Source organism: Daldinia loculata (genome assembly GCF_022478755.1).
Source record: "Daldinia loculata strain CBS 113971 unplaced genomic scaffold F4817scaffold_18, whole genome shotgun sequence".
In the NCBI taxonomy this organism is placed as follows: Eukaryota; Fungi; Ascomycota; class Sordariomycetes; order Xylariales; family Hypoxylaceae; genus Daldinia; species Daldinia loculata.
The window spans coordinates 173,103-197,895 of record NW_026054872.1 but is presented as its reverse complement, the minus strand read 5'-3'; the positions used below and the strand labels follow the sequence as shown (position 1 = coordinate 197,895).

The 24,793-nt window shown below is 45.2% G+C and overlaps 9 protein-coding genes across 9 annotated transcripts; 4 read left to right on the top strand and 5 right to left on the bottom strand.

Annotated features, from left to right (window-relative positions):
• The first annotated feature begins 507 nt into the window (after positions 1 to 507).
• F4817DRAFT_70203 (uncharacterized protein) lies at positions 508 to 1,142 on the top strand. Its single transcript, XM_049307793.1, has one exon. The coding sequence runs from the start codon at positions 597 to 599 to the stop codon at positions 966 to 968; it is 372 nt and encodes a 123-aa protein (XP_049160035.1). The 5' UTR covers positions 508 to 596; the 3' UTR covers positions 969 to 1,142.
• Positions 1,143 to 2,385, top strand: F4817DRAFT_70204 (uncharacterized protein). Its single transcript, XM_049307794.1, has one exon. It carries the CDS (start codon positions 1,317 to 1,319, stop codon positions 2,310 to 2,312), a length of 996 nt encoding a protein of 331 aa, XP_049160034.1. The 5' UTR covers positions 1,143 to 1,316; the 3' UTR covers positions 2,313 to 2,385.
• Positions 2,386 to 2,794: 409 nt separating this feature from the next.
• Positions 2,795 to 5,803, top strand: F4817DRAFT_334541 (uncharacterized protein). The gene is made up of 6 exons (XM_049302912.1): positions 2,795 to 3,252; positions 3,353 to 3,424; positions 3,523 to 4,092; positions 4,223 to 4,411; positions 4,468 to 4,751; positions 4,808 to 5,803. Exons 1-6 carry the CDS (start codon positions 3,125 to 3,127, stop codon positions 5,662 to 5,664), a joined length of 2,100 nt encoding a protein of 699 aa, XP_049160033.1. The 5' UTR covers positions 2,795 to 3,124; the 3' UTR covers positions 5,665 to 5,803.
• A 675-nt stretch (positions 5,804 to 6,478) lies between these two features.
• F4817DRAFT_358086 (uncharacterized protein) lies at positions 6,479 to 7,678 on the bottom strand (the record flags this gene model as incomplete). Its single annotated transcript, XM_049305986.1, has 4 exons — positions 6,479 to 6,814; positions 6,876 to 7,091; positions 7,150 to 7,469; positions 7,522 to 7,678. The coding sequence occupies 4 exons, from the start codon at positions 7,676 to 7,678 to the stop codon at positions 6,479 to 6,481; spliced, it is 1,029 nt and encodes a 342-aa protein (XP_049160032.1).
• A 2,229-nt stretch (positions 7,679 to 9,907) lies between these two features.
• Positions 9,908 to 10,581, bottom strand: F4817DRAFT_334537 (WD40-repeat-containing domain protein). Its single transcript, XM_049302910.1, has one exon. It carries the CDS (start codon positions 10,349 to 10,351, stop codon positions 9,941 to 9,943), a length of 411 nt encoding a protein of 136 aa, XP_049160031.1. The 5' UTR covers positions 10,352 to 10,581; the 3' UTR covers positions 9,908 to 9,940.
• An 80-nt stretch (positions 10,582 to 10,661) lies between these two features.
• On the bottom strand, positions 10,662 to 11,826 carry F4817DRAFT_70175 (uncharacterized protein). Its single transcript, XM_049307792.1, has 2 exons — positions 11,558 to 11,826; positions 10,662 to 11,318 (listed from the first exon to the last, which is right to left on the bottom strand). The coding sequence occupies exon 2, from the start codon at positions 11,269 to 11,271 to the stop codon at positions 10,768 to 10,770; it is 504 nt and encodes a 167-aa protein (XP_049160030.1). The 5' UTR covers positions 11,272 to 11,318; positions 11,558 to 11,826; the 3' UTR covers positions 10,662 to 10,767.
• Positions 11,827 to 12,846: 1,020 nt separating this feature from the next.
• Positions 12,847 to 14,784, bottom strand: F4817DRAFT_334529 (NAD(P)-binding protein). The gene is made up of 6 exons (XM_049302908.1): positions 14,633 to 14,784; positions 14,455 to 14,579; positions 14,156 to 14,368; positions 13,846 to 14,097; positions 13,505 to 13,787; positions 12,847 to 13,448 (listed from the first exon to the last, which is right to left on the bottom strand). Exons 3-6 carry the CDS (start codon positions 14,195 to 14,197, stop codon positions 13,180 to 13,182), a joined length of 846 nt encoding a protein of 281 aa, XP_049160029.1. The 5' UTR covers positions 14,198 to 14,368; positions 14,455 to 14,579; positions 14,633 to 14,784; the 3' UTR covers positions 12,847 to 13,179.
• Positions 14,785 to 17,708: 2,924 nt separating this feature from the next.
• F4817DRAFT_70126 (alpha/beta-hydrolase) lies at positions 17,709 to 18,979 on the top strand. The gene has a single exon (XM_049307791.1). It carries the CDS (start codon positions 17,976 to 17,978, stop codon positions 18,918 to 18,920), a length of 945 nt encoding a protein of 314 aa, XP_049160028.1. The 5' UTR covers positions 17,709 to 17,975; the 3' UTR covers positions 18,921 to 18,979.
• A 1,106-nt stretch (positions 18,980 to 20,085) lies between these two features.
• Positions 20,086 to 24,235, bottom strand: F4817DRAFT_334525 (CHAT domain-containing protein). The gene is made up of 2 exons (XM_049302907.1): positions 23,831 to 24,235; positions 20,086 to 23,699 (listed from the first exon to the last, which is right to left on the bottom strand). The coding sequence occupies exons 1-2, from the start codon at positions 24,178 to 24,180 to the stop codon at positions 20,240 to 20,242; spliced, it is 3,810 nt and encodes a 1,269-aa protein (XP_049160027.1). The 5' UTR covers positions 24,181 to 24,235; the 3' UTR covers positions 20,086 to 20,239.
• Between the last annotated feature and the right edge of the window lie 558 nt (positions 24,236 to 24,793).

The following is a 24,793-nucleotide window of genomic DNA, read 5'->3' as shown; positions in this document are numbered from 1 at the left end:
TATTGATTTGGCTTAAAGCTGGTAAGCGAGTCTAGTCCAGGAACGAGGAGATCCTACGGGGAACTTCTGGAGTTGCGAGTCGCGAGTTGCGACTTGTAGGCCCGTGTGGATGGGGGTGGGCTGGTTATATGTAAGGTACAATCGTAATGATGATGATACGGTGCATATGTATAGTGTATTCGCGAGGCAGCGGGTCTTATACAGCATGCAATATATGTATATTATATGGATTATACGTAATATAATACATATAGCATATACCTACATATTTGTAGGCTGTGCAGACCCCCGTAGGGAAAATGCAGCTAGGGCTGCTTACGAGGCTTTAGAGACCCAATCGGATGGCGTCTGTCGGTGTAAAGATGGAAGGGGGAGGAGATGGAGAAAAAATGTACCTAGAGGCAGAAGAGAGGGCTGAAGAGATGCGGTGTGGCCTTGATGGGCCCGGATGTTTGGGAGGGATATGGGGCTTATGGGGCCTTTTCTAGCGCTGTGATTGATTTACCTATCTTTGCTGTACATATTGACGGAATATAGCCTATGCTGAGGGATCGACAAGTGCCGGGCTGCGCGGGGGTTTGCTGCTGTGCTGCTAAATGACCGCATGCCTTTATGCTTTTTTTTGCCCTTTTTCCCTATTGTCTTTCGGGTTCCTTCACTGTCCTTACTGTACTGTGCGTAGTATTGATGATGTGAGAGGGGAGTATGTACACCAACTTTGTACACCAAAGGATGGGGAGGATTCTGCCCGAGGATACCACACACTGTTCCCTCTTGGACATTTTCTCATCCCCCTGTGTCTTGCATGCCCGAGATGCGGGTCGTTCGGGCTTGACCCATCAGTACTCAGAAATATTTATCGTTTTTATATCTGTACTTTTCCCGGACCTCTGGGATTTCTTCTGCCAGCTGAAGGGGTTTCGAAAAAAAGAGAAAGAGTAAGACACTCGAACAATATGACCAAATAAACTCTACGTTCGCCTAGCCATCTCCCAGCCCACTTACGTTCCTTTTTGATATTTATGATTATGATGATGATAACGGTTTGAATATGATCATATTATCTGTCCTTCCTTTTGAATAAAATACGCCTCGGATCCGTCATTCGCTTTACCTGATCCAAGCCAATTGCCGAGAACATTCTTTATTACCTACCATACTCGTTAGCCCATCATTAGCCCGGATTCTCATCACTCATTACCGATTCGACCTGGAGCCATCTTGACAAGATCGGTCGGTTTCATATACTTGAAACCAGCGAACGCACAATCCTTAAGCGGTCTTGGGGAACGACTGCAGAATATTCACTGCACATAATGCCGGACCACGAAGCCACACAAGGAAAGCGGAGGAGTCCCGAGTTATTGGCGCTGCCGAAACTGATCGTACCCACTACCATTGTTGAGGATTTCGATGCCAACTCATCGAATGGTAATGTCGTCCTCCAGCCTCATGCCCTGAGTGTCGATTTTCAGTATAACAAAGGCGAGCCTGTATCACCATGCTCAGATGTTTCACCCTCATCTCGATGTAGCGTTGTCTCACTTTCACCATCTCTCTTTCCGCTACCACCAAGCAGTGCTACTCCGCCAACTACCGCTCACTCATCAATACTGGACTCGCCGCCACCACCATGCACATCACACTCGCATTCTTCTATAAGTCCATGGTTTTCTCCGCCGTCGCCGCCTCCCTCTACACCACTACCGCCCACACCCACACAAAAAAGGCTAGCTAGCCTCATCGGTCTTGCGAGTGGCCTTGAAAATGTTCAGGTGCCTGCTTATGCAAAGGTTAAGAGTCCTCTTTCGGAGTCGCCTGAAATAAGTCCGGCAAATCCAACGAATGATCCCAGGACGCCACCCCGGCGGCTCACAAATTTTACCATCGACTCCCAGGGATTCCGGGAGTCGGTAATAGATCCAGACGTAACTCTTACACCACCACCACCAAGGTCATCGCTACCGCCTCCGTACTCATCCGGTCTATGCACCCCGGAGCGCTTAAGTAACGCTAGCGTACCGAGCACCCGAGTGGACTCAACGACGCCGTTGGCGTATAATCTAGCGGATTATGAACACGGCCGAACTCCTCATAGCCCCGAGCCCGAGCGCGAAAGGAGAAAGCAGTGCGGGGACGTAGAGGCCGGAGGGACAGGTTGGTGGGCGCGACACCGGCAAACCAAGCCGCAGAAAAGGAGAAGGAAGATCACGATGACGGTTATAGGTGCGGCTTCGGCAGCCCTGGTGATGGTTGTCGCTGGGATCGCCGTTGGGATATATCTGGCAGTGGCCGGTAGTGCGTCATTATAGGCAAGCTTTACCCCGTCTCTTATATGATGTAAGAGCTATTTACGATATGATTATGATATAAGAAAAGGGAGGGATAGAAGGGATAGAAGGTGAGATAGACAAGGTACCAAGGTATGCTTATATGTAAGTATACCTTCATGTATGTATTATGAGTGTATGAAACCCATCTGGGCTGCGTACCATCGAGCCTCCAGATAGACAAGACAAGACATGTGCGTATGCACAATCCTTCGTCTCGTGACGAACCGTTGTAAGTTTATAATTTGAATTTTACCTTCTGGCCTGCACGTAAGATGCATCTGATATAAGATCAGGTAGCATAAGTATGACTGGGGATTTATAATGGACGTTAGTTGGAGCTTTAACTGCCTCATACATGCGCATGTAACGATGCATGAGTAAGAAAAAAGGTAGGATTCGCTGCTTACGCGAAGAATTCGGATACTAAACGCGGACTAGCACGTGAGAGTTCAGTGGTCCGATCGGCATTATTTATGCATCTCCGGGGGAAAACGACTCCCCGGGTTGATCCACTAGGTAATCTCCAATATCCTCTTCCACACTGACGACGACTCAAATGCTTACGAAATCATATTCAATCTGTTTATTATTACCCTCCTTATTCCTAGTCCTAAAAACTACACGACCTAATTAACTCAATAACACCTTTCATGTTTAGAAGTGCTGATGTAATTCGTACCCCTTTACCAATATTTACGGCATCTAGTCTAGTCTAATTTTTATGCTTACCTATCTCACCTCTTATACCTATCTTACCTAACCTGACTGCAATCAACAACCCTAACCACACCATGGAGCAGTCAAGTATACCGCAAGCGCAGCCTCAACCTAAGCATAACAAGATAAATTATGCCTGCGAGGCGTGTCGAATATCCAAGATTAAATGTCAACCCGGAACACAACCCGGGATCTGTAAGCGGTATGGCGCCATCGTGACCAGTTCCCCAGCATTGGTCTTCACTCTACCCCCTACTATATCGGTCAAGGGCTAAATATGCATGTCATCTTGCACGATACAGCTGCTCCGAGTTCAAACGGGAATGCGTCTTTCGAACCGGTCCACGAACTCGGCGACCCAAGGTTACTCGGCCGTAAGTACTGTGTTTTTCTGTTCCCCTTTAAAATGTAACTCGATCTTCCCCTTTTCTACCTACTGTAGGATCTAGTTGAGCTTAGAGTATCCTATCAGAGATGCAGAGGCCCGGCCGCCTCCTCCCGGCCCCAGTCAGACCTTCAGCATCGACTTCACTATGCCCGCTGATGATGATCTTCATGATAACTTCGACGCTCTAAGAGAAAAGCACGAACGCTTTATCGATGGCCTCATACCGTCTAGTGACGATGAATCAAATGGTGACCTGGCACAACTGTCATCGACGGGAGAAACGTTTAACTTCAACGATCTCTCTATGCCGACTCCGTCTGGGGCAGCAGCGAGAGGCGCTTCACGGCCCGTAAGTAGCCTCGGTATTAAGCCACGCTTCAACCTCGAATCGGCAGAAAAGTTGCTCGAGTCGTTCCGGGCTATGCTGTCGTCCTCTCCATGTATTGCGTTGCCCGAAGATGCGGACGTGCGGTCCTTGGCTCGCGACATGCCCTTCGTGCTCTTGTCTTTACTCGCCGTGACCAGTTGCTCTACGAGTTTACAAGGTCATAGTCTCTATGACGAGGAGTATCGTAAGGTTTTAGCTTTAAAATTTGTCGCTGGGGGTGAAAGGTCCATCGAGTTGCTGCAAGGAATAATGATTTACTGTTCCTGGTAAGTAAACTTTGTTTTATATAAGTTTATGCCTATGGCAGTAGATATGGTATGCGACACTCATATACTACTTTGCTTCCATATCAAACACAAGGGTGGGATAGTTTTGACAAATTAACTTGCCTACTAGGTACCCCTTTCATCTACGCCCGAAAAATAGGCAGTTACAACAGTATCTACGAATGGCCATAGATATTGTACATGACTTAGGATTAGATGAGGAAACACGTATAGATCTCGCGACCATGCCACTAGAAAGAAAGGTAGCCAAGTTACAAGGCATCCGGGCGTATCTTTCTTGTTTCCACCTCAACTCGGTGTCAGTCAAAACTAACTTCCCCTTCTATTATATCTTCAATTTTAACCTCAAAGTAGATACGCGTGGGGGTGGTCTAAGTCGTGTACGCTAAGGTATACGCCGTGGATGGCCAAATGTTGCGATATGCTAGAGCAATACAGCGACCTTGAGCAAGATCACATCCTTGTCTGGCTCGTCCGTCTACAATATGTGCTAAATGAGTTTGCAGAGCTACATAGGAGCTATAAGAAGCACGATGCTAGCAACCAGAGCGATCACCACAAACAACTTATTCGGGCTGGCCTTGAGATGCAACTACGAGATTTCCAGGCCAGAATCCCTATCCACCTTTCAACTAAGCGTAGGATGCCCCTTTATCATTTTCTTGTCCTTGTAGCTAATGGCAACATACCATAGCGAGTATTTTTATGGCCTCCCTCGTCGGCGATGCATTCCTTCTGGCCGCACCTCTCATGCAGACGGTTCGACCACGTCCAGAAGATGCAACGGCGCTCATAATCGATCCCGCTGAGCTTCAATCTGCCGCGTATGCAGCACGGACGTTACTGGACTACGTCGTGAACCTATCCCCAACGCAGATGAGCTACTTTTGCGGGGCTGACCTCACACGTTTCATTCTGACAATTATCCTCGGCTTCAGACTTTCATTTCCAATTTCATTCTGCCCCAGTTATGATTACTCACAGGGCCGGAAAGTCTTGGATCTCGGCACGTATCTCACCAAGTTGTCGAGCAATAACGACGATGATGCTGCGAATAGCGGTACTAAAAGGCCAAGCAAGAAAACCGATGTTGTGAGCGCCCTGAAAGTCGTCCTGGGATCCGTAAAGACCAGCTTCGACAAGAAGTCCGCCGTGCTAGAAGCCGCTGCCGAGGAGCATAATAAGAGAGCGCGGCTATGCCCGATGTTCGACGGAAGCCTAGAACAGTACCTTCCGCAGTGGGAAGGGGAAGAGCAGCAGGGAAGCAGCAACAACACCTCTGGTTCATCGTACGCACCCTCTTCGCACAGCGGGACCGGGAGCGGGAGCTCGGCGGCTCATCCCGCAGCACCGTCGACGGCGGGCGAAGAAGGAGTATCGTCGCCGGGGTCGGCGAAACCAATGCTATTCCACGACCTCTGGGCCACGATGACGATGGGCTGGGCTACGGATCTAGATATGAGCTTGCAGCAAGGGGTAGATGTACCGGAGATGAACGGTGTCGAGTACGTCGATCTTATGGGTATGAGAGGATCGCTTCATGACTTATGATTATGATGGCGGGACTATCTGTGACTCGTGATCTCTGGCTTCTTGCATATACCTAGGGAGAAGAATGTATTGAGTATAAGAAGTATCAGAGGATTTTTGTACAGACATGAGCATATATTCAATTAAATATGTAGATACATGTTGAGTTGTAGTGTACTCTTGCTATGGACTGCCTTTGTGAACTTGAATTAAAGGGGGCGGGGTTTAATTCTGAAGCCCCTTTTCTATTTGTAGGTGAGGTAACTGTTGACGCTAAGAATACCTGGTAGGTACTGAAAGTAGGCCCATGAGGTTTTTCTACTCGATTAATTGGTATGCCAGTAAACTTATTAGCTATCAAACCCTTGCCCTTTGGTTTACATCTGGAACTACAAAATTAGCTAAGCTCCCACGGGGGTTTCGTTATCTAATCGAAGCTCATAATCTAGTTTGCTCTATTTAAGACGTAATATCGTATTCATCGTTGTCTTTCGGGCGTATGAGACGTCAAATTAGGTACTTATCCCGGCTAGTTTCATGCCTTGTATGAATACACATGTTGTGGAATAGAGGTTAGCAAACACGTAGAATGACACCCCTTTATGTATTAGTCTATCACATGCTTCAATCGTTTAGGTACCCAGATATTCGAATAAAATTTATACATCATATCTAATACTAGACTTAGGACTTGTACTGTTACTATGGTTTAATAGCGATACTAGAAGAGGATGAAGTAAAGCGAGCTACGTAGCTTGGCACTTTTCCTCGTCATCTTGCCCACTGTTACAAAATTCAACGATGTAGAACTTCATCTCTTGTTCATATTGTTAGTTCAGATGTCCTCCATCAGCCAAGGCAAAACCTTTCTGCCCCAGTACTGGACCATTTTATAATGGCCTAATCCCTGAGGCATAGATTCGATGGCTTCGGCCAACGCCTTTCCATCTCCCTCGGCTTTCACTTGGTGAAGCGGAGTCATGTAAGACCGGACAGTGAAGATGATGGCGCTTGTACGTGGTAGTTTGGTGAGTGTTTGGTGTTCCACGCGCAGGTAGCACTCGTCGAGAGAAGGATCTTCCTTGTAGTCCGAGACCTCCTGGTCAGTTCCAGGGTAGTAGTTATTACCGTCGGTGCGGAAGAGATCGGCGCCGTCAACCTGGAGAGACCACTTTTATAAATTAGTCCGGGGCGAAAAATTACAACAATCGCGACAGGTTGAGTTGACTTACATTCATGCGGCCTATGAAATCGCCGGGCTGCATCCGAGCAAAATACCGATCCACGCTAAGTCCGAGCTTCCTTTCGTAGCCTGGAACTGGTTTGTGGATCTCCCGGACGGACTCACCGACTCGGGATGGACTGAGGAATCCACCTGGGAAGCAAGCAATGTATCCTTGCAGACGGTACTCTCCGTTTGCGTCGGGGCACATGAAGTAAAAGTCTTCCTGTTTCGCATTTTGGAGTCAATAGCTAAACTTTCTTAAGGTAACTACCAATACTTACCTCGACGTTTTCTCCCATGTATGCCAACATTTGGGCGTGCGTAAGTCCCTCGGTAGTAAGTGGGTAAGTAGCTCCCGTAGCTAAATTCTTGACCGATTTCCCCCGCATCTTCCCTTGCGTCTTGAACATAGTTGGGAACCTAGCGGGTAAATACTTGATCATGATCTCTTCGTATAGTTCCTCGATAGCGGGATTGACTGCCTCGCCGGTCCCGATCGTAAACTCGGCCTTTTCTCGGATAAGGGGCAAGCGTTCTTGGATACGACGAAGATAGCCACGATCCATTCTAATCCAATCTGAACGAACACGCTTTTGGATTCCTGTGTTTTATGAGTCTGGAACTATGAATACTAAGAGTGTGACTTTATTTACCCATAGTAACGTGTCCTTGAGTCTTGTACGGCTGGTATTTAATAGGGTCTACCTTACGGAAGTCGAAATCCCACAAAGGCTCGATTTCATCGTCTTGAGGTGACTTTTCTTTCAATGTCTTGGTTTCGAGTTTCTGTTTCTGATTGAAGGTCTTCATGATCTGAGTCAGTGCCAACAGCACTGGAGCTAGTAAGAGAAACCATAGTGCTTCCGGAGCAAAAAAACTATCGTGTGCAATCTCAAGCATGATGGAATAGTATAACGTCTGTTTTAATAATGTTTTAATAAAAGTGCGTAATTTCTAAGTCTTCAAGGCAATTTCGGATGTCTTATATGCTCGTGAGAAATACCCATTGCATCAGTTTATTTCATATTTCTATCATACGACAACTGTGGAACCAAAACTAAAAGCCTGCAAGCGAACAACCAGTTACCTTACAGATGAAACATCGTGGATACTATCTTTGGGACGTGGCGGGATGTTTTAGCTAATTAAGCTTGAGAGTAGACTCAAAGGAGTCTATTGCAGTGTGTTTGCAGTGTGGGGAATCATGGGCTCGTAGAAATATGCAATCGTGTCTACGCCATAACGAAATCGGAAACTTGGACAGTTCTAGCCAATACGCCTGGTATACGTGTATTTCTTGGCTAAAAGTTAGCCTCCTTGGGTTATCACATATAAAGATTCGGACTTAAGGATTCCTTTTAGGCCTTAATCATAGTTAACTCCACTAGGCTTCCCCATTAAAGGAAGCTCATTTTCAACTTTAACTACAAGTCACTTCTGAATGTTGGTAGATTATATTTCAAGCTTTAAGTCCATGTAAAGATGCCTTATGGGAATCCTAGTCATCATTACCTAATGTTTTGGTTGTAAGTTGCGTGGCCCTTGTTAGTTAAGCTGCAGTTGGGACATACAATAACGAAACGCATAGGACAAGTACCTCATATATGCGACTCCCACAATGCTCGCCATGCTGAAATACAAAGTTATCAAAACTCTAGTAAATCTGAACCTTTTCTATTTCATCACGTTAATTTCTTGGAGTTCAAGTATATAATAATACTATGTGTCTACTTTCTTGCCAACTTAGGTACTGTGATATTTCTCTGTTCCTTTGACTTCGGCAACCTTAGCTATGTCAAAAACTGATCGGTACCTAGGTAGGCGTGTGTGGGGAAACTCGATCCTGTTGTCTACTTTGACGAACACAGATGTCAAATATCGAATTCCTCGACTGCAAGGTAGCATTCCAGCGTCCCTTCCCTGCGTGCCATGTCAACTGACTAATGTTGTCGACGAGATCCTTGACATCGGATGCGGAGTGTCCAAGCCGCTAAGATAGCACCATATGTAAAACATTGCGGGGGTGGATGCTTTATCCGACATGATGGAGTCGCTTGATAAGGTATTCCGGCATTCAGTACTCATCTTGATGTCGTTGACCCTCGATATCTCGACGAGAATGCAAAGTTCTGTACCACTGTTCAACCGAGTTTGTCTAACGTCACGCTGCAATTGATCCTTCTCGACAAGACTACCCTCACCAATACGATCAGAAGTTTTGAACAAGAAGTCCTTAAGCCTAGTGACATTGTCGTAAGTGGGCCGAGCGCCCCAGGCGACGCAGCAGAGGTCTAGTCTATCAGCAAACCCCGGAGACGTAGCAGAAAACGTATCTCCGTGGCGGCGCTCGGATATTTAGCCCATGAGGAGTTTGACTACCAAGTAGCAAGGGTTTCGGTGGGCCAGAAATGAAGTCGGATTAAGGCAAACGGAGCTTCCCATTGGAGAATGAGGCGGGATCGAAGGATGGTAAAGAATTTTGTACTGACGCAAGGCAAAGATAGCGGGCCAACCGGTTTAAGTATTGTACCAGAGTTATCTGGTTTGATATAGAGTTCTTTGAGCCTTTGTTAGGTAGCGTTCAACGATCTATCATAATAGTATTTACTTCTGCTTAATTCTCACCTAGGCACAATACGTTAAAGAGTTAAGGGGCTTTCTTAGTGAATTGGAGCGGATATTCGGTTACGTTGTTACTTGGTATCTTACATTCCAAAATTTCAAATATGAGACGATACAGCTGCTTAGTAGGTTAGTCGGTCCATACGATTTAGAAAAGTGGTTACTAGTCAGGCACAGCATAACCCCCCGCTGGGATTATTATCGATCCCTGCTCACAGAGGTAGGTTCGTACGTAGAACAAATCCCGCTCGCCTTACCTGGACTCCGCGTCGGCCCAAGCTCCTGGATGCGGCTCCATATTGGGGTAGGATCAGTATGGGGTACCGTAAACATACTTTCCTATGTCCTCCCATGCAAGGGAGACATAGATTCACATTCCACATATATTGACAAATTAAGACTTTGAAAAGACTCGAAACATGCCACTTTAGGAATGGTGCAAAGACTCAATCAATCAGATGTATGTAAATAGATAACGTACCCCCCGTGAACTTGGAATGTTTTTTGAACGGACCATGTTTTTGTATCCCAAATCTTGATGGTGTGGTCATATAATCCTGAGGCCAGTTGTGTCGAGTCACGAGAGAATGTGATCGATTGGGCCTTATATCCGCTACCCCTAAATGGTTGATAAAAGGATCCCAATTCAATATCCCAGATACTAATAGTACCGTCATCCGACCTTGAGGCTAGTAGCTTAGAGTCATAGGAAAACTCGACTGAAAGAACATTACCTTCACGGACTTCAAGTGTTCGCTGGAGGGACAACGTCTTTATATCCCAAATTTCAATGATACGATCGTGTAAACCTAAGGCTAATAGGCTCGAATCATGAGAAAATGCAAGCGAGAAGATTGTCATTCGGTTACTTTTGCGAGGATGTATTGAAGGGTCCAAGTTTTGGTATCCCAAATCTCTATTGGCTTATCGTCCAACGAACCCGAGGCCAATAGAGTTGAGTCATGAGAGAATGCAACTGAGTATACCATGTCTTTATGACCTTCGAGTGTTTTTAAACACGGACTCCAAGCAAGTTCAACTTGTGGCTTTATTTCGATCCATTCCGGCTCTTCTTTTAAAAACGTCTTTCGCGTTAGGCAATTGACCGAGCTGAATATAAGAGCTGACGTGTATGCCTGAAGCGGGCTGTTTTCAATTACCCATTTATTGTGAAGGATAAATCTACGGGAATCATGGGCACGATCTAGTAATCCACGATTAGATGAATTTTCCTATTCCGATTAGCTTCCTCATTGTCAGGATTCTAGATGAGACATCTAGAATCCTGAGACAGTCCACGCAATAGCAGCTTCCGGAACCGACTTAACAGCTATGTCAATGAATTCCTTGACGGGGGAAATGTAATTCATTGTCCCCTGGATATTTTGCTTTACTGTAGCCTCCGTGCCTGTCTTCTCTAATCCCGCTTGGACGAGCCGGTGCATTTGAGACCGTCTCCTCTCCGAGTTCGTCTGATCAATATCATTATTTTGAACCGCTTCATCTGTTGAGCTTAAATCTTCGATAAGTTCGCGCGATAGAAGTGTCTCGTATGCGTCCACCAACTTCGGCTGCTCGGCCTTAAGACAATCATAGACTTCATTCCAAAGCCGACCTTGCAGGCTTGTGTGCACCTTGGTAGTTGTATCAGGCGGGTCTAATTGCGTAGAAAACGGTGGTTGCGGTGGCTGCGGTGTATGATATATATGAGGTGTATGCGGTGTATGCGAAGTAGATATAGGAGTCCTCAAAACCGCCGTCAATGATTTCTGAGCGTTCATAGGCGATGTTAGTATCTCGACTCGATCGTATAGCTCTCGTATAAGGTCTGTAACGGTGTCAGTTATTTGCTAAGTGTTAGCTTGTCCTCGCCCAGCATAGAAGCCTTTCGAAACGATCGAAGTATTGCCTAGGCAGTGGATAGAGTACCGCACCACCTTGCGTTTTAATCTTTTATATCGGATTTCAGACCTTGCCACCACCCTGGTGCTATAGTGTCTGTAAGAATATCTAGGCTTTAAAATTAAAGAAAAAAAGAAAAGGAAAAATATAGTGTTAGACACAAACCTATCTCTAAATCTGAGAAATTGTTGATGATGGTGGTCACTAAGGAAGCGCAAACAGCCTTTAAAGTATCGGTTGTGCGGCTGAAAGACTCATAACGTGTGTTGAAGCCATTGAATGATAAGGTTAGTTGGATAGTACGGCTACGTGATGTATAGGTATCTTGCGTGATACTAACACCGGAAGCTCAGCTACATAGCTTAGGTGCAATTATTTTTTTTAAAATAGTTCTTAGAGGTAACATAAAGAAGTGATTGGGCATGACTTCAAGGCACGATGGCCACTTTGTTAGGTACCTAGGTACCTAGACTGATAGTACTAGGAGCTAAGGCTCTAGCGTACGTAGTAAAGTGCAGCATATCGGAATCGTTAATGCCTCGTGAGCGCTTAATTTGGTCCAGTCCTCTTATCACATACTTTATCGGAGGTTTGGTATGATGCATCTGGTCAGCTACTCAGAGTCCTACATCGAGACCCCACAATTTTTCAAGTTGCAACAACTCTCGGATAATTCAGAATAAAAGCATCGGACCATTTTAGAGTTGAATTAAGGTTGAGGCCACCAAGTCCACTAGGCCACTAGGCACGGGCCGTGGTGGAGCGACTCACTCACCCACCGTTACACAGCCGGATCCACCAATATGGCAACATGCCCCATAAAACTACAGGTTAACGTTTGCATTCCAAGAGCCAATACTAAGCAAGCGGTGCTTGCCTATTAGATAAGTAATGTAATACTCCGCACGGAGTATTATTTTTAATATCTTGTTTTTAGCTTTATATATATATATATCATGTTACATTTACTTGATACATGTAGCTTTTACATGACCACTTAAAAGATTGTAAAAAAAAAAGACGAAAAATTATACAATGTTTATGGCATAGTAGTAACTAATACCTTGCCTTAAGTATCGAACAATACTTTTAACATTAACTACTTGCTTAATGTTGCTTTACTATAATTTCAAACGGCCAATACTTATGTTCCAAGTTATATAAGTATTTAAAACTCCTTAGAAAATGTGCCTTGCACCACTGCTGATAAGCTATGGTAAATGAGGTATGTGACACAAGCAAAACAGGTATATACCTTAGGTACCTTTTAACTTAATCTTAGAGCTAGTAGCACTCAACGCTCTATGTTGTATAACGTAAGTACATATTAAGTCATGCTATCTTTTTTATGCATGGGCTGTATTCTTACCCTTGTTAGCGTGATTCCCGTTTATTCTAGCGGATAGACCCGCGGCCCCTCCCCCACGTTTTCTCCTTCTTTTATCTAAAAAAGGGGGTAAGAAAATACGTAAGCGGGTCTAGGGTGGCCCCTCGATCAACTAAACATCATTCTTTTATCGTCATTTTTTACTCCCCAGCATCCATTCTCGTTTCAGTTCACATAGCCCCATATGCACGATTTGCAAGTTTAACGTTTAATTCTATTGTACCTAGTAAGACCCAAAGAGCGAGCGATCCTACTAAGCTCAAGCTGCCATGTATGGGAAAGATTAACTGGATCAGACTCCTTGTCAACTTGCGTAAGCACTACTCTGAAAGCAGATATCCGCCGCCATAGGTTCTTTCCCCCTAGCCCCGCATGATTCTTACAGCCTACAGGATGATAATTACTCCACAGCAGGTACGGCAGGTCCAACTAGGACGCACGAATCCAAAGTCAACGTGCTACCGTTGATATAATACGCGGCCGGCGTGCAGAGGTATAGACAGGCAGATGCTACCTCGTAGGGTGCAATCAGACGCCCGGCAGCAGGTAGCTGCTCGATGAGACCGCGCAGTTGGGGGATTCGGTTGTACTCCTCGTGGGACATGGGGGTGTCAACCCATGAAGGGCAGACCTGATTACACCGAATGCCGAGTGCCTTGTAGTCAACAGCTAATCGTCTTGTCAGCAATATGTACGATAGTAACACCAATCAGTATTATACGTACCACAAGCTCGGGTAAGTCCTCCGACGGCGTGCTTGGAGGTAATGTAAGCCACCTTGTTGGGCAGGGCGCTAATTCCCAGGATAGAAGAAATGTTGACGATCGATCCGCGACCGAGGTCTCTAACGCCGTGACGCCCTAGCTCAATTTTGGCAGAGTCTTGAGCCTTCATGACCTTAGCAACGGATTGAGTGACGTATAATATGCTCTTGGCGTTGATGTCGAACACGCGATCAAAGTCGGCAATGTCCGCTTGGTCAAACGGAACGTTTTTGCGGCCGTCGACCTAGCCATTGATACTCGTCAACATGCTGCTTCACGTATGGGTATCATCGGGAACTTACACCGGCGGCGTTGACGACGTAGTCAATCCTGCCAAATTCCTTGACTGCAACGTCGACCATCTCTTGCACTGACTTGGCGTCCGTCACGTTCACCTTCACAGCCACTGCTTTGTAGTCCTTAGCTAGAGCTACCTTTTTGCTGCTCTCGGCAGCTTTGAGGGCTCCCTCATAGTTGATATCGGCGAAGAGAATACCCCTCGAGCCTGCCTCAGCGAATGTGGCACCAAGCTCTGTACCAATACCGCCACCGGCCTGTTCAAAAGGGAGTCAGCACTAGCTTATAGAGTTCTTCTGTTTGGATAATACGTACACCAACTAAAATGGTGTAGCCGCTAACTTGAAAAGCTGCCATCGTGAATGAATATGTAGGCAAAAGTGAAGTCCTCCTGGGAACCGAAATATAGCAAATATAGCTTGGTGATCGTGATGTCTGTAGAAGAGAACCTGCTTGTATAAGTAGCTACAGGAGAGACAAGAAAGAGAGAATCTACAAGTTTAAATACTTCTTTGTCTATAGCCGCGCCTTTGCCCAGAAGTCAGCTGTCCCCTCCACGTGTCTCGGCATAATTCTCAACGCATCGCTACGTGGGGAGAACGGGCGCTTCTTACAGTGCTTCAACATACTAGTGACGTATAGTCTGATGGTCAGGTTGCTAAACTCCAAAGAAAACCACCGTTATAATGCCCAATTCGGCGATGTAGGTAGTAACGCCGATAGGATCCCAGGGAACGGGCTACACGTGTCAGCCCGAACCAAAGAAACTATGTAGGGCTAGAACTGAAATACCACTCTTCAGTCAGATCCGGTAATCTAGTGCTTGTCACAGTGTACGCCTAATGTGAGTTATGACGAGCCTCAAGCTCAGGTTGTAGTTATTGAAGGTTTTCGCGAATCTACCCCAAGTGATACTTTTATAGCAAGGCTGATGATGAGTTATTCTTGAAGGAATATTTAGCAATAGCCTCGAGGTCTTAGATGACGTTCGTGTTGGTATATGGGTCTCTTAGTGCGTTCTTCCTAGTCCCCGAGCGCTAAGTCCTACTGCTTATGGACGTGCGACATTCGTTCAGGGATTCCTTCCTATAATATGACAGGTCGATTTATTATACAGGGCTGGTGTGCATACATACCTATGTATGGCACTTCTGGAATGGCCTGGGTGCCACCGTGAGCCTAGTTACTACCTACTGCATATCTTACTAGGTTAGCCGGTTACCAGTTTACACCTGGATGACTTTATTCAAAAGATATGATTCGGCCGTCGTCAATATTTGAACCAAACCGATACAGCAGTCACTGTTTCACCGCTCCATTGCAGACAGTTCCCGGGTATGTATGTTGGAGTATCAGACATGACCCGGATATGCAGCGTTGACCGCCACTTGGGAAATGTATGTAGTTGCATGTTGTGTAAGCCGCAATTTTTGTCTTAGAAATGATTCGTGTGGGGAAGCTTAGGTATTCTTCGGTACGCTTGTTTCGTCATAAAGGCATTATCCCCGAAAAGTCTCCGTTGTTAAGAGGTCCAAGCTTAAGGCTGGACTGTTGCTATCAACTAAAACTTAGATGGGGGTTGTCTTTACGGAATTGACTTAAATGCGTTGAGCGAGTCAAGAATAAACACCAAGACATAAACGGGGCAACATCCGAGTGACATGGCGCTGTGTTGCAATGTGTAAGCAGCTTACGTATTTCTCCATTATTGTAAGTCACCTCATCAGTCAACTACATTTCATTCCCAGAGTAAATAGGAAGAGCCCGTATTCGTTTTAAATGGATTACTTAAATACTTTTAAGGTATAGAACGGGGGGTTACTACCGCATTAGGCTCTCAATTCGACTAACTACCTACCGAATAATAGTAGTTTACCACCTAAAAGCCATTAACATTTTTATAAACAGAAGGGTAATACCCGTATAACAGCACGGGTTTAGGATATTATTTAACCTTTTCGTGCTGTCTCGTAGCGTTAAGTAGTCAGTATGATTGCTCATATGTTTGTATATACCTAACCGCAGCTTGCGATATTAACGTCTGAGCGCTATGGCTGAAGGGGATGGCTACTATCCAAAGTCCGCGAAGACAATGACGAGAGTAGATTAGGTACTTAATACATCACTGCAAGCCAATATTAGACGTCCACCTATTCCATTCGTCAATTTCGACTTATCACAATATGAATTCTTATATATTACTATCAGCCTTTTGCTCTTCTCTTACTTAGGCACTCATCTTCCAGGATAGATATACAGTCAGTAGACTATCTTAAAAGGGTGGTATATAGCTCATTAAAGTTCTGAGGCATAAAGTACCGACATATAATATGCATATATTATATGCAGTTCCCAGATCGTGGCGCCGCTTCTCCAGTGTCTCATGCAACTCATCCCCCAACACAATGCGTGGGTAGACTAATGAAGTGATTAGCTATGAAGCTCAATTAATACGATCGAGTGCCATTATATCACTTACTCCAACACAAGCGCCATAGCGTACTAGCGTATCAGGGAAAGCCGTATTATTGGGACTAGGCCAAGGCGTACGAAGGGTCCGACTGCACAAGATCGAGTTGGTCAGCGCGGGAGGATGAACAAGGTGCTTATCTTAGAAGACTCACTTGTTGGCATGCCTGTTTTATGCATCTACATGCGCATTGGGGACGGTAGAAGGGGCCGAGAATATAAGGATCGTCGCCGTCGATTAGGACACAGACGTAGCTCGGAGATTCCCCAATCTGTGGTTTCACAGACCGGCCGATTGGGCCAGAGATCACGCAAGCCGCCAGTACCAAGGCGCTCAATATTTGCTGCACGTATGTACATCTTGGGGTCTGGGGATAAAAAGAATGACGTATTATGTAGCGAGCCGCGTCGGAAAATAGACGAGGATGCGTTGACCTACAGGTGGTGGAGCATCTGGCTGGTCAGCGTCTTCTGCCTGCTTATGATTGCATTGCACTAATGACAGGGCTGAAGGCAAGTAGTTATTTATTAGTGGTACAGTTCTTCGGTGCGAGAGCAGTGAGATCATGTTGGTTGTATGGTCGTTAACTTGCCCATCTAGTCCTTTGCTTGGCTATAAGGTCGGGAGTCCAGTATTCAAAATCACTCTAAAATTTCCAAATATCCCCTTTGTTATATTACTACTGCGAATATTTTACTTATTATTCTAAACTTGACGAGGAAGGGCCTGCAGTTTCACGCGATCCCCCAAACCCTCGTTATGTCTATACCCAATGTCTATTTCCCGTCACTCTCTAGCATATGGACTTCTCACGTCCAGTTCTCAGTCACAACACCCGTCATTCTTATTGCTTTCTATGCGATCGTGGTTCACCTATTGCGATATCGCCGCGCTCAAGTTGTCTATAGATCTTTGATCAATGCGGAATTCCCCTTCTTCTTCGTCAAGGGAATTCAGCTTGCGCTGTTTCGAACTTATGCAATACCCACAATCTCGTCCCTCTTAGATAAGACAGCGGTATTGTCTTCGAAATCTTCAGTGCCACGCCGATACTCAGAGACCTGGGCGCTCTTTGTTGAATTTGCGTTACCTAGGTATTGTTCGCATTTGGAGTGGTTCCTTTCCGGCTAAAGGTTAAGACGTTAAGCTCCTTGATAATTGGCTGTATGAGGCAAACATTAACAGATTGAGGCAAGGGATGCATGATACTGTAAATGAGGCCTAACGACCAGGTTTTATACTTGAGCCATCAGATGCTAAGGTACATCCGTCTGACGTCTCGGGAGATAGCCAATCGCATACATTGCGGTCTGAAACACGTATGACTGTCGGTCTATCCGTTTTGTTCAAGACAAATCCTCAATAAGGTGGCGCAGTTGCTAGTTGCTATATGTAAAGTGTGGCCCCTAGCAAAGGATTGCGGCATGGCAAAAAAGGTAAGGGTGATCCCAACACTCCTTACGAATTTGGTAAAGCGACAGGAAGTGAAATTTCCTAAACTGTCGGTTTGCTATTTCGTTTTGATTTCAAGGAGAAAATAAGGATGGAAGCCATTCATTGGCGGTTTTAACGATATCGTACTTATATAAGAAGGTTTTGCTGTCTGAATACTGAAGTAGACTTAGCCAGTGTGCGAATAATTCGGTACACATTTAAATATCCATCATGCCGTCTATAAAATTAAGTGGCCTTTTATTAGCCCAGTCTCTTTTTTCGCTGGGCGCGAATGCTCTCCCGAGCGCATCCCGTATTAATAATGACGATGCTCGGGATCTTGGCCGGCGTGGTCTGGGCTTTGATACCGATACCCCGGATATTCTAAGATTTAGCGAATTATACGGCGCACCCGAAAACAACTTTGACTGTAAGAGTGACCGGAATCCCGTTGTTATGCTCCACGGCCTCTCAGCAAACCGCCAAGTCGACCTGAACATGCTTCAATGGGAACTCAATAGGCGCGGTTATTGCACGTTCTCGCAAACTTACGGTTCCTGGAGTTTGGTACCTTGGATTGGTGGTCTTAAACCAATGTCAGAATCGGCGAAAGATATCGCTAGCTTTGTGAAAGAAGTTAAGGATAAAACCGGCGCGGAAAAGGTCGATATTGTTGGTCACTCCGAGGGTGGTGTTCAAGCCATCTACGTACCAATGACACAGGATGGTGTCTCGGATATTGTGGAGCATGTAGTCGCATTAGGACCGGCTATTCATGGTGCCAAGTACTTCGGCTTTACCGATCTATGGTATATCGGCGGGAATATCACTCGCGCCCTCGCTAAAAAGGTCGTAGACGTGCTAGGATGCCCGGCCTGCGAGGACATGGCAACCGACGGCGGGATATACAACGACTTCAAGAATGCCAGCAAGATCGTGCAGCCTGGGAACAAAGTGACAGTTATTATGTCCAACTCAGATACACTGGTATCGCCGGATGTCAGCAGGGTCGACGAGGAAGGGGCAACCAACGTTATCGTTCAAGATACTTGTCCCGACGACAAAGTTGGACATGCAGGACTCATGTGGGATAAGAGTGTCTGGCGATTAATTGTGAATGCGTTGGAAGAAAACAACGATACCGTTTTCGAGTGCGAAAAGGGACTTGTTATTTAATGGACACCTGGTATTATATAACTGCATATATTAATTAAATGTTAACTAGCTGCGTTGCCCGTTCGCGCAAGCGCTTACGGGGGAGTGCCTACCTAGCTTCAAGAGTGCCTTTTACGCCACAAATAACTCTGGCCTCTGATTGGCTAGCCACACCTCAACGCACGTCCGATGAATTTTTTGTAGAATCAATTGACCTACTATATTATTGTATGAAATTTTTAATAATTGGTATCGTTGGATAGAGCGCGTTTTGCATGACCTTTCTATCCTATTTGCATGTCTTTTAAACCTTATGCGATAGAATGGCAAAGGAAAAAGTCGCCAACTGCGGGGCGATTCTAAGGATCTGATTGGCTGGAAAAATTGTGGCAGTACTAATAAAATATAGGAGAGTTGATGGGTTGTTTATTGGGAAATTTCAAGCATCAAGACTTTTAGTGGGGATTACGTAATTAATAAGTTATTGATAGGGGTAATTACTGGGCCTTGCCTACCTGTAATTATAGACTTTACTGAATCAACATCATTTACACCTACAACATGGTGAGAGCTGCGGATCGTTTTTTCGTGCCTTTTGGTCTCCCATCGCGGCGTTTTCGAATAAATATGACGTATCACGATGATTTTTGATGACTTTTTGATGAAATTCAAGTATACCTACCTGAGGCCATACACAACCACAAACACATACAACGTTTCCCAGTGGCATCTAGCATGGTTAAACCCTCTTCAGCTCGCCTGTAACTCATCCAGCCTCCGCCCGAACCTGGCGCTGCACACACGCACACGCTATCAATCGTCAGTCAAGTCTGATGACCCAAACACGGCCTCCGACAGTACATTTTTACCTCGACCGACAGCTGTTGACAATTTTAACAAGGGTCCAGATACTTTACACGTATCCCCATATGTATCTTGCGAACTTTTAGCAAGTAAATATCTATATTGAAAACTGGTTAATTTACCTATTTGCTGTTATTTTATTCCAAGTAGAGTAAGCTTTATACTAGGAAATCATTCACTTTCTCGCCGTAGCTATGCGTCGCTAACGCCGTATCTCTATTGTCAGTTCCCTATAACTACCTAGGTAACTAGAATAACAAAGTTGTTTCCACGTCTTCTAGGTCTACATCGTGATATGCAGCCCGGAGTTTCTTAATAACCCTTACAGTCTAGTAAAAGCCGAGTGTATACAAATTCGAATTGCCTCTCTACTAGCTGCTATTAAAATAAAACTCATTAAATGTGCCTATCGATCAATCATCTCTAACGCAAACCACAACGCAACGCTTAAGCCCCAAATTAAATCAAATATCGCACTAAGCACCAAAATGCACATATGGAACCCAGAAATAATCCATTACACTCCGCGCTGCCGGTGCCCCAAACTTAAGTACCTTGGCATCTCTCGTCTCTTTACCTTTCTCCATCCGTTTATCTCTGAGTGCTCTAATCGCGAAATGCAGTCCTCGACTAACTGCGATATCCGTCATGCCTTCGTCTCGTAGCGTTTCGTAAAGTACACTTGCTATATCAACGCAGTGTTTATCTGACACTTCCCAAAGTGTTCCGACAACGTGTCGAAATCCAGCTAGCTGGAAGGCGCTGACAAGATGGATCCCTTCGTCGGATAAAGATTTCACCTTGTTAGTGCCCGTTGAACAAGCAGAGAGATATGCAAGAAAAGGTGGATTCTCGTGAAGGCGACTTTCGCGGAGGTTCTCTACGGTTAGGGGGTCGTGCTCCCAATCTTCAAGGTATAGAAAGCTGTTCGAGGGATCCTTTAGATCTGACCTACCGTGACCCGCAAAATGAAACAACTTGCATCTCTGCAAATGCTTTAGAACATCGCTTTTGGATCGTCGTGGTGTGACTATATTGAGCCGAAGTGATGGACAGAGCTTGCTCAGTATGTCTACTTCTTTGCCAGCATACGGAAGATCCCCAGGCGTAGAGAGTCCCGGCGTATTTTGCATTGCAACTAAAAGAGCAGAATCGGCTTGGCAATCTTCGACCGTATCTTGGGAACATCGTTGACGATTATGTATCAATTCTCTGATTGACGATGCATATGATGATATAACCCTATCTAAAACAGTTTCCTTGGAAGTGCTTGTATAGATGCCAGCCGCGTGAAACGGTAGTTGACTAAGGGAGCCAGTGGGAATCCACCAAACATGAGGCCATTTATTATCGACAACAGGCCCCTTGAAGCCGAGTGCATCTAGACATGGACGGCAAACAATATGCCAGAGCCATTCTAATAAAGATGTTAGATCGGAGGCGGGTCCCAGATTCTGGGTTCTGTTTGTAACTTCGTAATTCGTCAACCCCGGCAAGTTTATTGTTTGAATGCCATTGCCGTTGATAAGGAACGCATCGGATCGGTTAGGAATCATTGAAGAATCCATATTAATCATGACAATAGGGCCAAGACCTGCAGCAGCAATTAAGTCCTCCGCAGATAGTTGCCGAAGAAAGTTATGGAACCCGGGCTGGGTACGAATTATCTCAACAACTTGGTCGAACTCTCGGGTTGCTTCACGACTTCGTTTCGACTTTGATTCCCAGGCGGATAGATCACTCATTGGCGAGAAGGGAACAGGACTGTCCGTAGGCGTGTCCAGCTCATCCCGAAGCAACGTAAACCTATCTGCCAAATCAGGATGCCTCAGCTTTAAATCAGAAATATTTCCACGCATATCCATTAATAGGCCTGCGATAACGCCACGACTAAGTTCAAGAATGCGTAAAGATTCTTGAGGCTCTTCTTCGGCGTTGATGGAAATAGCAGCCGCGGTTGAAGATAAACCGGAAAGGTCAGCCAATAGGCTTTGCATGTCGGCGCGATTCAAATACCGCGGACTTATCGTAGGAAGTAGTGATATTACTCCCTTCAATAAACGGCTGGATTCTTTCCAATTTTCTTGTGATGCGAGAATTCGGGCAGCACTACGAGCTGAGTTCATTCGAATAGATGGAATAGAAGCATTACAATGCCATCCCTCAACTAAAACTTCTAACTGGCGGCTCAAGTCATCTGTCGAAGGTTTCCAATCGTTTCGGTACTCAAGCCTTATCGCAAGGTTGCTTAAGAATGAACCACGCATTTGATGGTCTTGAGGGACGAGCTTAACTGCAGTCTCTGTTATCTTGATCGCACGATCTAGATCTTCGATTGTTTCCGAGTTAGGTGATCCCAGGTCTAAATATGTTTCCAACGGCATAACCTTGACACTGAGGAAATCCCTAATTTTACACTCGATATCTCTAATCACTCCCGATTTCGATTTTAAGGTTGTCTCCTTTTGTTCAAACCTCTCGCACAGCTGACTCGCGAGACTATCTAGGCATGTAGCGCGGCGTGGATCGCCTTCAGAAATCGCGTTCGCTGCCCTTGTTGAGAATTCAATCGCATGATCTAGATCTTCCATAGACCCATTCACCTGGAATCGTGTCTCGAGCATAATTCCAAGATTGTTTAGTGCCGTAACGTAATCGTCGCTATCTTGAGGTATGCCATTTATTGCAACATTAAGCAAATTAATGGCATCGTCTAGGTCTTTGATTGATTTTCTCCGTTTCAATCGCCTAGTAATAAAAGTTCCAAGGTTATGAGAAATCCGGTAGTAACCTGGTGTATCTTCTGGTGTTACCTTCCGCAAATAACTCCCTAATTCGATTGCACGATCTATGTCTTCCATTGTACCCATATGTTCGAATCGGCTAGAAAGCAGGTTTGCAAGGGCATGGGAGTGTGAAAAATGATCAGGATGGTCTCGAGGCGTGGCATCTGCTGCTTCAGCTACAATTTCGATCGCACGGTGTAAGTCTTCCATTAAACCCGTCCGCTGAAACCGCTCACCAAGGTCATGTCCAAGATCGCTTAACCGGGTGGCGCGATCCGGATGGTTTCTAGGTGTGAGGTCAAGTACTTCGGTTGCAATTTGAATCATACGATTTAGTATTTCCATCAAACTTGTTCGTTTGAATTTCGAATTAAGCTGCCGTTTGAAGATTCGCAAGCGCTTAAGGCGATCGATATGCGTAAGGGGCGTAGATTCTACTGCATCGGCTGCAGCCTTGATCGCTCGATCGTTGTCCTCGACACATTTTGTTCTATCGAATCGAAAGCCAAGAAGGCGTGCAAGGTTGCTCAAGTAAAGAGCACGGTAAGGCTCATTTTGAGGCATGAGATCGACCGCCTTGGTCGTGAATTTGATCGCATCATCTAAGTCCCTGAGTGATCCCCGTTTTTCAAACCGGTCGCTCAACGACGACCCAATATTGTTCAAACAAAGGCTGCGATCTATAGGATCACGAGGTGACGCATCCATCGCTTTAAACAAAAGCTTAATCGCTCGGTCTAGGTCCTCCTCCGTCGATGATGTCTCTTTGCATTTTAGCAGAAGCATTGAATTAAGCCCGAGCAAGAACTTGAAGTATTCCGGATCTTCTGGAGACGCGGCGTCTAGAACTTTTGATTGGTTGTCAATTGCACGGTTTAGATCCTCGATTAATCTTCTACCTAGGAATCGTTGGAGGAGCATTGATGCAAAATTCCCTAACATAGATGGTATGACAAGACCATCTTCGATGTTTACTACTCGATCCATGACCGCAATAGCCTCATCTAGGTCTGCCAAAAGGCCGGTCTGCGTATAATTTTGGGCGAGGCGTATCGCTCGATTAGTTAGAGACTGTGCCATGATGAGCGCTTGGATAGCCATAGGCTGCATTTGCACACCAATATCCTGGGGATGAAACCCTGAAATATCACTTCGATAATATTAGTGAAAGGGAAAGTTATCATATAACCCATATCATAGATGTAGTACCAATATACCTATTGTATTGGTTCCACACACATTTTGATTTCGGTTGATAAGACGGGTATGGTAGTTACGTACGGATGTAGCTGTGGTATAGTTTTGGCGGCTTCGCGGATATTCTGTTGGGACTTATACTGATGCATCTGGGTGGATAACGTGTCTAGAATACTAGATCGTCGACTATGATCTGAGTGATCTGCAGGTGTAACCGCGAGCCAACCATTAGCTCTCTGAATAGCTCGCTCAAGCTGTTCCTCGGAGTGCGATTTTTGGAAGATTAAAAGACAACAATATATATACAACTCGATCTGCTCGTCGTTCGTAGGGTCTTCACGGACTTTGGCGAAGGAATGGAGGTTATGTTCGTTTAATTTAGAAAGGAATAACTTTAGACCTGGATCTATGTTAAATACACCCATGTCGGCCATGTTGTAAGTGTCTGTCTGTGATGTAACTATGGTTTAATAAGATGCGATGCTAGATATTTGGGAGCGACGGTGACGGATGTATATCTAGAAAGAGAACTAAACTATAGCAGGACTCTCAAGCTGTTACAATCCTCCTTAAATAGAGGCATGTAATCGAGTGCTATACAGCAATAAATTTATTATAGTGGCGATAATTCTCATTGTGGCTAAGCATATATATTCTAATTGTCAGCAACAATAAACCAGATCGGCACCCAATACCTATCAGACTGGGGCACATAAGACCGCCTTTGAGGCTGAGACGCTTGTTTCGATATAACGATGTATTCACTTCAAACTATAATGAGGATTTACCAGTAATGTGCACCATTGCTCGGATATTCTTGCCATAAAGGCACATCGCCATTTAGGCTTATTCCGAGCAGATGAAGAGGCATAATGTGAAGTTATTATATTGCTTTAGATCCATGACTATTTCTTATTGGGGGAATAACCTTACGACTTGCATAGAAACTTGAAACTAAGATGCGGTAATCACCTGCTGACAGTGAACACTTCATAGAGCCTGCAGAATTAAGCGGGTTTCCCTTCAATATAGCCTTTTTCGAGTCTC